The sequence below is a fragment of the Myodes glareolus genome, chromosome 11, assembly GCF_982192425.1.
Source record: "Myodes glareolus chromosome 11, mMyoGla1.1, whole genome shotgun sequence".
NCBI classification, from domain to species: domain Eukaryota; kingdom Metazoa; phylum Chordata; class Mammalia; order Rodentia; family Cricetidae; genus Myodes; species Myodes glareolus.
In genome coordinates this window covers 37,332,543-37,347,022 of record NC_142036.1, presented here as the reverse complement: position 1 = coordinate 37,347,022, position 14,480 = coordinate 37,332,543, and the positions used below count along the sequence as shown (strand labels likewise).

Here is a 14,480-nt window from a genome sequence, read left to right as displayed (position 1 = left end):
GAACTCAAATAGAACAGGAACTTGGATGCAGAAGCTGATGCAGAGGCCATGGAGGAGTGTTGCATACTGGCTACTTCTCATAGCTTGCTCGGTCTACTTTTTCATAGCACCCAGGATCACCAGCCCAAGGGTGACACCCCCCACAATGGGCTGGATGCTCCCAGGTCAATCACTAATTAAGGTTCCCTCCTCTCAGATGACTCTAGCTTGTGTCAAGTTGACATAAAACTAGGCAGCACATTTATTAAGCATGTTAAGTTACTTTTATTTTGCTAGGCCTGTCCTTTGAAACCACCCCCCCCCCGTCTCTCTCTCTCTCTCTCTCTCTCTCTCTCTCTCTCTCTCTCACACACACACACACACACACACACACACACACACACACAATTTTACTTTCCCTCTGTTGCCCTGACACATCAATAAGTCAGTGTTGAAGGGGAAAAAGTAAAATCTGAGAATGAGGGCTTTCTTTGCCCTTTTAAAAATCACATTGATTCTTGAGGTCTTTGCTGTCTTGAACTTTTAAAAAAAAAATGGAGGAATGTCATTATTTGGCATCTGAGGTCCAGGCACCCTCAGAACAGAGTGACTGACCAAGAAGGACTGTCATACCAGCTATTTTGTCTCCCTGATTACACCTTCTCTAACTGGAGCAGGGTGAACTCCTGTCTCATTGCCACGGTTGTCACTCCTCTCTTACCATATAAATACAGACTTTGGTTCATGACCCAGATGACTGTGGTGTTCTGCAGACTGTTCCATAACAGAGATTCTCAGCAAGTCTGCAAGCCAACTGAGAAGACAAAGCATGCTGTAGCTTGCAAAAGACAATGCTGGGAACATCATACCATGAAAGTCAATCCATGAAGCAAATCAATTTATCTTGGATGTTGCTGGTTAAACACAGACCGCAGATCAAAGGCTGCTGGGGAAAAGAGCTGCAGGGGAGCATCTTAGTGTCCAACACTTCTCATACCCATGTCACAGTATTGTATCCTCTGTGTACCATGTATGAGGGAATAGACTAACTAAAGAACATTGTGGTGTGACTGCAATTGGCACTAATGTCTCATCATCCGGATTGTGTGAGCTTCTCAGCTGCCAGTTGAAGAGCCATGAACAAAGGACATATTTGGTAAGAGAGGCTTTGGAACCTTGATGAACACTGACCCGGCCCCAGTTCTACCTTCAAGGTAGAAGTTGGTACTGTCTTAGTGGTATTAATCAACTCTAAATTGGGACTTTGAGACATATGCTTGGTGAAGTTCTGCTTAGGCACTGGGAGAGGGACAGTACACTCTGTTACCAGGATCTTGTCCTTTATTATTTCAAGGGTCTGAAACTATAAAAGACACTCTGTTAACTTCATTTTCTAGAGCGTGAAGCAGAGGTGACAAAGTCAGGTGCCCTGTGCTGTAAAAGTAGATTTGGGGAAGGTTTGTCATCAAATGAGAGTAAGAGGCAGTTCGTGGGGAGAAAAACAATTCCGGACCAAGAAGGATCAGCCTTCAGATTACCATTTAATAAAATAATTATGGAAACATACAACATTATATTTCCTAGGGAAATAAAAAATAGAGCTACAAGGTAGACACCAAAGCAACAACAAGCTATGCGGTTCATAGCTCTTGTAACGTTTTCATTCTTATTTAGTCAAGGTTAGCCTGTATTCAAGGATAAGCAGTGGAAAACATTGTCGTAAAACTTCCGTACCCCAACATCTTCACCTATATGGCATATGTCTTTCATTTCTTTTCTTTCCTAGAGTTGTAGTTTATATGGAATCAATAATGGGTGAAACATATATGTCCATTGAATATATGGCCATAGAATATACTTTATTCATAAGATATTATAGTTACTAATATCACTTAGAATTTTGTCTATATTTAACACAGTTTTTATTTGAAACAATTATTAATGCCTGGGCATGGTGACACAAGAATCTTATCTCAATATTTGATGAATCTGAATGTACCTAATTTTTGTTAAGAAGAAAAACATAATCTACCATATACTACTATTTATTTTAATGCTAGGCTTTAAAGTAAGGTTTTCTTATATGAGCTGTTATTGATAAATATTAGGAGAAATTATTTTTCAGGAAAACTCACTTTAAACACTAATGAAATGAGTCCTTCCCTTTCCATCTCTACCTTACCTTTCTCCATCTCCCTTATTCCTTCCTCTCTTCCATCTTTTTCTCCTACTCTCCCTTCTTTCTTTCCATTTTCCCCCTCACCCCTTTCCCTCCACCTTTCCTTTCCTCCTTTCTTCCTTCCTCTTCCTCTTCCACCTTCTTTTCCTCCTTCTCCTTCCTCTCCTATTCCTTCTCCTTTCTCTCCTAACCTCCCCCTTTCTCTTATCTCTCTCCTTTTACCTCTCACCTCCCTCCCTTACCTCCTTTGGCTCCTTCATTCTTTCAGTCATTCACTAATAATTCATGAGTTTTTTTTTTCAACACAGCCCGACAATTCATGAGTTCTTATACTATAGCAGTGGTTCTCAACCTGTGGGTCAGGACCCATTTAACAAACAAACAAAAATACTTGCATTACAATGCATAAAAGTGTGAAAATTACAGCAATGACATAGCAGCTATAATAATTTTATGACTGGCAATCAACACAACATGAGGAACTATATGGCAGGTCCATTGACTAATTAAACAGGACAGGCAGCTGAGAAGTAAACCTACAAATTCATGTAGTTGAATTTTGACAAAAGTAGCATGAACATACTACAAAAGAGAAGTATCGTTTTAGTAGCATTGATCAATTTTGATACCCACAGAATAAACTTATCGTATCTTTCACTATATATAAAAATTAACTCAAAGTGGTATAAACACTTAATAAGCCTAAGACCCAAACTACAAAACTATTAGAAGAAAACAAAAGGAAATACTGTGTAAAATTTGTCTGGTTTCGTACATGACGCTCAAAATACTAAGAACAAAAGAAAAACAAGACAAAGAAGAGGTATTGCAAAAAACTAAAAACTTTCACACAGCAATGGAACAATTAATAGAGTATGGATACAATCTATGAATTAAGAGAAAACATTTGCAAACTGAATATTTGTTGATAGGTAATATCTCAAATATGTAAGGAACCCAATCAGTTAGGTAGCTGGCAAACAAATGATCCAATAAATAATGGACAAAAGACTTAAATACCAATGTGTATCAGGTATAAGAAAGTGTTCACCTCAGATCATCGAGGGAACAGAAATTAAACCACAGCGAGTTAATAACTCACTGAATAATAACTGCTGAAGTGACTATGATAAGCTGGAGGAGAGCAGAGAAGAGGGAGCCCTTATGTGTTGTTGGCGAGAATGATAGTGAGTACAATGATTACTGACAACAGTATGGAAGTTCTTCAGAAAACTGAAAATAGAATTAGCATATAACAATGCTACTGCTGGGCATCTCTCCCCAGGAATTCAAAAACATTATGTTAAAGGAATGTCTCTATTCTGATATTCACTGCAACATTGTACATAATAGCTAAAAAGTAGAATTGACCTAGGTGTGGTCATCAGTTAAACGGATAAAGAGCTATGCCTCATATTACATATTCGACCTTTGGAAGGTGAGATACTGTACTCGGGGCATAACTCAGCTGAGAAAGTGCTTGCTATATAAGTACAATGGCCTGAGTTCAAGCCCTGGAGCCCATGTTAAAAGGTTGGAGGAGACAACTGGAAGAATAGGGTAGAAAATGAATATGACTAAAGCACATTGTATGAGAACTTCAGAGAAGTAATAAACACTGCTTCAAAACAAATCAACAGGGCATGGTGGTGAGCACCTGCTATCTGTCACTGGAATCTACCAAATTCCTGGGCTCTCTGGTCAGCCAGCCTGCACTGACTGATGAGTTCTAGGCCAGTGACAAGCAAAATGGATGGCACCCAAGGAAGGCACCTGAGCCTGATCCCAGACCTCCATATATTCACGCACACATGTGCACATGTACCCCCCCACACATGTGCATACGCCCATGTGCACACACAGGGCAACAAAAGAGAGACTGAATTCATGGCAATGGTGATGCAAGTGCTTATACAACGTAAAATGAGTGAGGCAGAGAGCGACACATATAGGATCTCATCTGTATGGAATTTAAATAATTGAACTTTTGTGCATAGAGAGCAGAACGATAGGTACAGAAGCTGGGAGAGGAGGTGGATGCAGAGGATGGAGAGATTGATCTAAGGGTACAAAGCTTCAGTGAGCCAAGAGAACTAAACCTGGGTGGTCTATTGCATGGGTTGGTGAGCACACTAAACGACGATGCTTTGCATTCTACAAAAGTTGCAAATGGAGCAACCTTTACGTCTTTTTCTAACTATACAGGAAGTGATCAGCATGTGAGGTAATAAACCTACTAAATATCCTGAGTTCATTGATTATTCCAAGTTGTAAATATATAACAAAGGAACACACTGTGAATCATAAGCCTGCAAATCCTATCTATCCATTAGCAGAAAAAGAATCAACACACAGAATTAATTATAGCTCACGTAATTGTTAAGTCAAACAAACAGGAAGACTTGATGGAGAGCGTGCCGCAGGTGGGGGTGTCCTCAGTTAGGGTGCTTTGAACGTGCTGTCTTTGAGTTGAAACCCGAATAAAGACAAGTCAGTGTTTTGGAAATCTGCGGGAGGCGTTGCTCACACTGTGGCTCCAGCAGGGGTGAAGGAACTTGAGGACATAGATGGGCTTCAAGTCTGGAGCAGAGGACTTGAAAAGTGAGCAAGGTGTCAGAAACGCCTAAAGAGCCTGTTGCAACTCAGATTCCTTATGGAACTTCCAGGTAGTAAGGCTACATGGGGCTTGGAATTGTGCTTGGCTCACAGCCTTCGAATGATGCTCCTGTCATGGGCATGGTAACAACACTCTGAGCAGCACAATGTTAGAGAGGAGGGAACGATGCTCATGCACAGTGAGCTGGGGACAATTGGTAGGAAATGACACAGGGATGAGAGACAGGAGCCTTCTGGTCACAACCTTGGAAAGAGGTCCATGTTTGGTTTCAGACTGATGTGAAGTCATTAGGCATTCAGCCAGAAGATGATAATGCAGTCACTGAGTGCTGTCTGCATGTGTTTACCCTTACGGTATGAGGCACAGCTAAGAAGAATTTGGAAATGACCTGTACTTCCTTCCCTGTTTGATTCCTGACCAACCTTTAGCGGATGTTACAGATTTACTTCTGCTCTCTTTGCAGACAAATGACTCAACTTCTCACTCATGGTTTAAAAGTATGAGACAAAGGAAAATTAAAGGTCAAACGGTTCATATCAGCTTGTCATCTATTGAAACAACTTTCTCTAAGTGCGTGTAGTCCTAGCGCCAAAAGGACCCACCTGAAGCATGATACATGACTTCTAAAAAGCATGCAACAATCAATCTTTTGATAGCAAATAGATAAAAACAAAAACATTAAAAATTAAAGGAAGAAGTTATACTGCACAAATAAAATACGAAGTTGGACATTATCACATGTAAAAATTAGCGATGCAGATTTAAGTGCTGTGACTACTAAGAATAACAAGAATCCTGCTTGAAGTTAACAGAGAAAGTTTCATCTCGAGGAGGCATGCATGCTGGTCCTTAAAAGTGTTTAAAATATGGCAGTTAGAGAGGAGGATAATGGCTTTTCTGTAGATCCAGTAACCATGCAAAGAATTACTTTGTTTTCTCCAAGTTTTCGCCTTTCACGGGAAAGTCTTCTGTGTGTTTCTGATTCTTGAGCACAGTTGAATTACTAGTCCATTGTCTGGTGAGAGCTGTTTGGCTAGGGAGCCCTGTGGACTTCCCAGAAGCTTTTATCCTTTGAAAGAAGCTGTCCTGATTTGCCATTGTTAATGAAACTTGCAGGACACAATGTTCAAGTTTAAGACCCACTGAGAACATGACCATGTACCTCCTTTCATCTCTGCATGGTGGAAGCACATGGCAAATAGGAGCTGCAGAAGCCCAGCGGTGGGGCTGGTCCCCCAGTGTTAGTAATTGTCTTGAACTTTCTTATGTCATCTCCTAATAGCTTTGTCTCAAGAGTGATGGCCTGCACGGCTTCCACCCTTCATGAATAAATACAAAACGTCTTGCCACCTAGAAGGTGGACCCTCTCTAGTCCTTTATCTCTGGTGAGCATATATCCTTAAAATCCTGCATGCTCCCATTTAGCGTTCCGTGCCTCTGTGAAGTTTAGCTTGGAAAACTCAATCAGAGGTAGTCATTGCAATAGATCCATCTTCTTCACTCTGACAAGTGCTTTTGTGCATTTGTTCCTGATGATGGCCTTTGCTGAGCCAAAGGTCCCATACGCTTTGCTGTGGATCATGGGAGTCTGGCGTTATCCTGCGTACTGCACTGTTTCTTTTTAGCTCACCTATTTCTATTGCTATTTACCCCAGGGTTAAAGTAGAAGTTAGGACTGGAAAGAGAATGCTTGAAGATTGATGCCAGGCTGACCCCCCCCCCCAAATCACTTTAATAGTTGTCTGTATGAATGACACTGTAGAACTCGTTTTATTTTTCTATTCCTATCAGGAAAATGTAAAAATTCATAGAACGCCTTGGGAGAAGATAGTCTCACTTAGAAATTATGTACATGTACCATTATATTTACATATAATTAGGTAAAGACACATAAAAATAGAAATAAGAAGAGAAAGAAAATGATCCTAGTGTTTAATACTTTCTCCGTACAACAAAATAACTCTCTCATGTGTTCTGCTGTAGAAATGCCCCAGGAGTGGACGTACCCTACCCTGTATGTTGAATCTTAAGTACCAGTGTGCTGTAGTGCAGTGGTTCTCAAACTACAGCCTGCACTGAAATTTCTGAAGGTTGGGAAGATAGATGTCTGCCTCCCTCAAACTTTCCAGTTCAGCAGGTTCAGGGTAGGCCCCAAGAATTTGCATTTTTCCCAAATCTCAGGTGACTCTGGGAAGTTTTGATAAAGTCAGGAAGCACTCTCCATGCTAATCTCTCTAAAGAAGCATGAATAGCCTTTCTTTTTCCTTCCTTCCTTCCTTCCTTCCTTCCTTCCTTCCTTTCTTTCTTTCTTTCTTTTTTTTTTTTTTTTTTGGTTTTCGAGACAAGATACAAGATTTCTCTGTGTAACAGTCCTAGGTGTCCTGGAACTAGCTCTTGTAGACCAAGCTGGCCTCGAACTCACAGAGATCCTCCTGCCTCTGCCTCCCACATGCACCAATGCACCACCACCGCCCTGCGGCATTAACATTCTTGAGGAAATATGGGACCTTAGGTGAATTAGTTTAGCACTTTAAATCTATGGAATGGAGTTCGTCATAATTAGCTGTTTGAGATGCTGGGGAACTTAATAACATAATTTATGTGAATTACTTAGCACCTATAGAATACAGCACATTTGAGTTCATTTTTCCTCCTCCTTCTTTCTACTTATCACCATTCTAGCATCACAAAATGGACTTAAGGTCTTCTGGTTTCAGAATGAAAAATGTGTTTTATTTCAATAGAATTATGAGAATGCACTTTTTATGCTTTAGCATTATTCAATAACAAATCCCTGCTCCAAATGATATATCTTTCTAGTTTAATGATAGAACATTAAACTTTCATGCAAAGTCTACCTAAAGGAGAACATGTGTTCAGCCCTCTCCCCTTTCTGTGTAATTGTTGATAGTTTGTGGCCAGTATGTATTTCTGTCATACTTTGTATATACTGAATTCTGTTGCATGTAATTGGATTGATATTTTTGATGGTTGTGGTTTTGAATGTTTGGGGCATGATGGTGGTAGATTTGGGTGATGTCTTAAGTCGACTAATTTTTAATGTTTCTTCTATTTCTCCCCACCCACGCCCATTTTTGTACACTTCCAGGACCCAGTACAACGTGTCAGGAGGATTCATGTGCCAACCAAGGAGTTTGCATGCAGCAATGGGAAGGCTTCACCTGTGACTGCTCGATGACGTCATATTCGGGAAACCAGTGCAATGACCGTGAGTTCATACTTTTCCTACTGGGGATACATTCAACTGGGTCAGAGAAATCTTAATGGGCACTATAGAAAAAGATTGCATGTATAACTGTGCTTTATATAAATGCTCCTAATTGTAAGTATAGAACACACACACACACACACACACACACAGAGTGTATTTAGTTCATGTTGGGATAAATCCTATGATTATTGTTTCATCCATCAGTAGTGTAACTGGTACATTAACTGACTTAGTTCTAAGAAAGGGCTTGTTTCAAGGTGACCTAGTGCTGCTGCTGAATATGTTTTAGTTTCATGGACATCTTAACTTGTTGCTCCACCCCCTTCTCATGGTATTTTTTTTTTAGCCATGACCAACCATTTTCAAGATAATCAAATTCTTGATACTTGTTGAAAGGACTTGCCTTTAGATGACCCTTTTGAGTATCTGATTTTTCTGAGCACAGTCTTCATGGTAAACTTGAACAGCATGATCTAAACTCACTGGAATATTTGTTTTTATAAAACAAGTATAGGAGATTAATAGATTGAAGAGTAAAGCTATATTGAAGAGTACACACAAGGGAGCCCATTATAATAACTATAACTATATATAACTATATATATAAGTATATATATATATGTATAAAATCCATTGTGTCTACTTAGTTTTGTTTGATTTTTTATTTATCAACTTTTACCATAAGTGTAGGTATCTCTTGCAGTTTCCATTTCCAGTTTCGCAGAAGCCTTGTGATCCACAGGTATTCTGGTGTCTTTGGTTTGTTAAAGGGGGACAGATAAGAAGCTGGCAGTCTAGAGGAAAACATTATGTGCTAGTATGTCTGTGGAAGGGCTTGGCATCAATCGCTTTTGCTGAGTCCTTCAGTATTACTGAGAATCCGAGTTCCATATTTATGATTTGGAAAAGCCATTCTACTCTGAAACAGGCAGTTATGGGCCATTCCAGGGTACCTGGGAGAATTGTGCTATCGTATTTTTCTTTTCCCTCCAATTTGTCCGTGGAAGGCTCACTAGGACCCATTTGTTTCCTCTCATTGGTGGCATAATGCCTCCTTATCCTCACAAGCTTATTCCCATTGCACATACATCCAACAACAAGTAGGAAAAAATGTCAAGGAAGAGGCTTTGCACACAGAAAAAGCAAAAAGGTAAGTTCCTCTGATGATCGTTGGTGTGCACAACCTTCAAAAGGTATGTATGAATTTTTCTGCCAATGCTTTATTGTGCTTTTTCACATGGGCCAAGTGTTTTCTGGTCAAGAGTAACCAAGACTCTTTCTAGGTTTCTATGCTTTGCTTCTGCCTTATACCAGGGGAGACTGTTTCTCAGTCTTGGCCAATTTGTTGGTACATAATGAAGTACTTGGGTCAGAATTGGTAGAAAGCTATCTCTTTGTATGACACTAGCTTCAAAGCATGAATACTTGGAGAAATGCATTTTAGATGTTAGTGTATCCTCTTGGACTTTCATTCATAGAAGACTTAAGAAAGCAAATCACTGACAGATCCTACTTGACTCATCTTCTTGGGGAGAATGTACAAAGGCTTCTGTTATTAGATGTGATGCGTCCATGAGGTATATAGCATCTGAATTGCTAAATGAGATAAGTACATAGAAGCCAAGTGCATTGGATAGGACTATGAAGTTTGACTATAAGCTTTTAATAAAACTCAAATAAATATATAAAAATATAAAGTTGAATGAAAGTATTACAATAGGTACTCCTTCATGAAAAGATTGTCATTCTGATTATCTGTAGGACTTTCTCTTTTGGCATTGGCATTAGAGTCAGTTTACTCTACCTAGAACCAGGCTCACTGCTTTATTTGGTAAACCACTGTTTTCTATATTGAATATGGCTCTTCTAGTAGTAATTTTTGTTTCACCACATAAACACATTCAGAATGAAGCTTACTGTCTGCTATCCTGTGCCCTTCCTTATGCTAATGAATTTGAGAAACCCGGTCTGTGTTAGGAGTAGAGTGTCATCTTTTGGTGTCACTAAAAGAGTTCAACATAGCAGAATCCAGGCCCAGCCATGGCTTTGTTGGGAAGGACTAAAAGGAAAATAAAGGATCAAATAAGCTAAGAAAAGAAGAGAGGGAAAGATAAAGAGTGTATCAAAGAGGTGGAATTGAATTGTATGTGGAGGAACATAGGGTCTCTTAATAATTAATTGCTTGGGTGACCTGCATGCTACAAGCAGCCTTTCCTTGACCAAAATAATACACATGTGCATGGCATTGCAAATGAAATGCCATCAATAACATTAGGCCTTTGCTTGATTTTGATTTTGGGGGTACTCTGTAGAATAGTCTGTCTGTCTATCTATCCATCCATCCATCTGTTTACCTATCTATCTTCTATCATCATCATCTATCTATCTATATATCTATCATCTATCGATCTATCATCTATCTATCGTCTATCTATCTTGAATCATCTATCATTTTTATCATCTATCGATCTATCTATCATATATCTATCTATTTATCATTATTATCTATCTCTATTATTATCCATCTCTATCTATCTATCTATCTATCTATCTATCTATCTATCTATCATCTATATATCTATCCTTAATTAGTGAAAACATGCTGATTTATCACTGCACATCTAAGAAAAGCAACTTGATCAACAGGGAAATGGCTTGGTTTCATATTTTCCATAATAGGTATTTAGTTGATAATATCTGAGTGATTTTTAAAGCACTAAAGAAGAGTATATGGGTTAGGGTTTGGGGTCATTCATTCTAACACTGGTTCTAACACTACTGAACTCTGCATATTTATCAAAACTATTTTTACTTTATAATTCTGAGGTGTTGTCACATAAATATTGCTTCCAGGGGTCCAATGTGTATTTAAAACTTTAATCCATGATATGATGCAACAACCCTCGGTGATTTTCATTTTGTTCCACTATCCTTTGTGTTTGCATGGTGAGTTAATAAATGTGGTGGCATAAATATCTCACAAAGATGCAGTAATCATTAAAGTGTGACACTTTTTCCCAAGCTGATTACTGTGTGTAAGGATGACTCTCTTGTGGGGGATAGAAAAGAAATCATCTGATTAGAAACTCAAGTATAATTGCTTTATTAACAGCTACACACAGTTTAAGATATGGTCTTCCATTGCTTTCTGTAAAGGTAAAACCAGGAGGAGTTCCTTCTCTTACGTCGGCTTTCGGGGCTGTTTTGATACTGTCAGAAACTACTTTAAGTTAATGAAGGATTTATAGAAAGACATAGATGTTTGCTAAGTAACATTCATTGAGGACAGTCTTTAGCTCTCCTGAACATGTCAAACCCATCCCTGCTCAGTCAGTACCATCTGAGATCCAGCTGATAACACTTGAGTTTTGGGATATAGTTGAAGAACAACAAAAGAAATGAAACTTAGTAACATTCTAGGAAACTTAGTAAACTTAGTAACTCCTTTTAATATAACATTTCCATTAATCTTTTTTGAGAATTTAATACAAGTGTACAATGTATTTTGGTCATATTTACTTCCAACTGCTTCCTGTAAGTCCCCCCGGGTTGATTCCCAAGCCCTCAACTTTGCACCTTCTTTTAACTTATAGTTCACTATGTCCAGTTTGTGTTGCCCATGTACTTACTCATAGGTTGGATGTGGATCCATCCATTAGAGTATTACTGACATTTCATGGGGATCAGCTTAAAGAAAACAGATTCCCACCCCCTAAAAGCCAAAAACTATCAGTAGCTTCCCTACTAATGTTATCCTTTCCCCTCCATTCTAAAATACAGCTCTTACACAGACTTCTTTTTGGGGGTATTGCATTTTCTTTGGAATTGCAAGTCAAGACCAGGAACCTGGGAAATTGTAACATACTCCATCATTATACCGTCAGGAGAATCAAGAGTCCTTTACCACATTGTATGACAATGCCACTCCCATTAGAAGCTTGCTGTGGATTCTCTCTTCCACATTGCACAAAATCCGTATCTTTTCCGCATAACTACACATGTTGTCATTTCTAGGAACTTCGTGAGAACAAAAGTTTCATGCCTCTCAGATCTCTCTTTTCCTATGTTCTTAACCACTTACCATGTTTGCAACAGCCATTTGGAGTTGCGTCCATTCTCAGATCATGTTGTTACATTAGTGCTCCGGAGATTCATGAGAACAACCCAGGCAGATAAGCAAGCCCTGAGCACGCCTTGGTTACCTGGGTTAGGAATGAAGCCTTTATACTGGCTTTATGGGATGAGAAGAAGGGAAATAATGTGGGGCCACAGGTACCATCAGCAGACAGTTCTCCGTGCTAATCCTGCTAACTGTACATTGCAGGCTACTTGGTGGAGAAATTGCTGGTTTCACACTGGCATGTGATAATAGATGTTCTTTGTGTTCAACAAATCAATAGTGAGCAGCTGTGGATCGTGCAGATAGTGGAGTGCGCAGCACCTTTCCAGACAGTTTTCTGCAGGAGTGGCTGTTAAGCTGCGCCGCTGGCTATTGATTGGCCTTTTGCTTTTTATTTATTGTGTTGATCTATTTATTTTTTAATGTGGGTGGATGTATTGATTAAGACTGTTAAAAAACACTTCCCACTTAGTTTGGAAAAAAATCAGCAATATCTACATTATATAGTATGCAAACAAGTGGGTGGAAGTCTATATATATATACATATGTATATATATATATATATATATATAAATTCAGTCTCTAGGCTTTTTATGCACACATGAGCATCACACTTTTAGGGTGCATTTGTGTGTTTGGTCAGGTGTTTCCACACCTCTGTATTCTCATTCTGTCCATCCGACCTTCTTTAGGTTTACTTATAAGACAGTTTCTTGTTGTTCAGAATATTCTTCATCTTTTATTAATTAGCCAGATATTTCCCTTTCATAGGCACGGTCATGAATAAGACATGACAGTCTCATGGGGGAAGACACATGTCCAAGTATCTCAGTAGAAAAGAAACAAGCACTTTGTGGTCAGGAGTCATCGAGTAAAATGTATGGGGTTCAAATTTCATGAAGCAGTGCAGCTGCTCCTAGGGATATTTTCATTGAAGAATGAACCTAAACATTGTGTAAGTGTCTGGTAGGCAAATGTGGTACGGAAGAAGAGAGTTTTCAAAGAAGAAAGTATTCCAGCTAGCAAGTGAGAGCAAAGGCCTCTCACAGTTTAGAGTGGACACTTTTCGGTTTTTCTTCTAAGCATTATATTGTTTAAGTCACTCATTCTTAAATTGCATTTTTTGCTCTATTTGATTACCATTACCTGTTATGTACTTGAAAATCTGAGTGTTATTATAATATTTCCTAATCACTCTTAATAGAATCATATATATACATATATATATATATATGTATATATATGATGAGGAATAACATTTTCCCTTTTTAACAACTGCTGTCTTGGATGTGTAGGACTCAAATTTTGACAGATGTCACTGAAGCATTAATGAATACTGATCTTGGAAATGTACTTGTAATAAGTTAAAATTTGAAGAATTCAATTTGCATATTTAACGTATTATAAAAGGTACACAATCATGAACTAATTTGCTTTAGAATAAAACTCACTTAAATGCCAGTCCTGTCTCTAACACTGTGAAATTCAATTGTGCATTTAGCTTCTTGAAACATTGGTTTAAATAGGAAGGTGATAATAATTAGAAGCATAGTGGTAGTTTTATTATTATGCTAATAAGGTATTTGACATTCTTATCATATCCTTAATCTATCAAACATACTAGGACATTGATGAAGATATTTTCAATCTTTTAAGCCTCCCAAATCCTGAAGAAATAGGACATTATGTCTTGATCTCGACAGTGAGAAAACTGAAGTAAGTCACAGGAAGCAGCTGAATGGATACTTAAATCCAGGTCTCCTGGATAGAATAGATCTTGTTCTTGCTAGCTTATGCAGCCATTATTAGAAATAACAAAAGCTGAAAATGTGCATTAGCAATTAAGCAAAGTTCTTGACTTCAGGTGAACATAGTCTCTATAGTAGGTGAGACCGCTTGTTTGTTCCGAAATAATCACAGAGAAACTGTATTAATTAAATCACTGCTTGACCTATTAGCTCTAGCTTCTTATTGGATAACTCTTACATCTTATTTTAACCCATGTCTATTAATCTGTGCATTACCACGAGGTCGTTGCCTACAAACAAAGTCTCAGCATGTCTGTCTCCAGCGGCAGGTCCATGGCTTCTCCCTGACTTTGCCTCCTTTCTCTCAGCATTCAGTTTAGTTTTCCCTGCCTGGCACTATTGTATCCTATCATGGGCTCAAGAGAGTTTCTTTATTAACCAATGGTATTCACAACATACAGAGGGGAATCCCACATCAGGTCTCTATGGTCAGCATATTATTTGACATGAAGGCCTAGTTCTGGGTTGTTAGTATTATTGTCTTCTGGAATTCTGAATCCCTTGAGAGTTTCTGCTTTAAAATTCAGGTGAAGAATTTGAAATT

At 38.6% G+C, this 14,480-nt stretch overlaps 1 protein-coding gene across 25 annotated transcripts in view; it reads left to right on the top strand.

Annotated features, from left to right (window-relative positions):
* The window catches only part of Nrxn3 (neurexin 3), a 1,575,536-nt gene that overhangs the window by 772,646 nt on the left and 788,410 nt on the right, over positions 1–14,480 (top strand). For all 25 annotated transcript variants that reach the window (XR_015004497.2, XR_015004496.2, XM_048449344.3 and 22 more), the window contains one exon: positions 7,885–8,004. Coding sequence is in view for 23 of the 25 variants with exons in the window: in XM_048449344.3 (XP_048305301.1) it covers positions 7,885–8,004 (120 nt within the window). In the remaining 2 variants the exon portion in view is untranslated. The remainder of the gene's footprint in view (positions 1–7,884; positions 8,005–14,480) is intronic.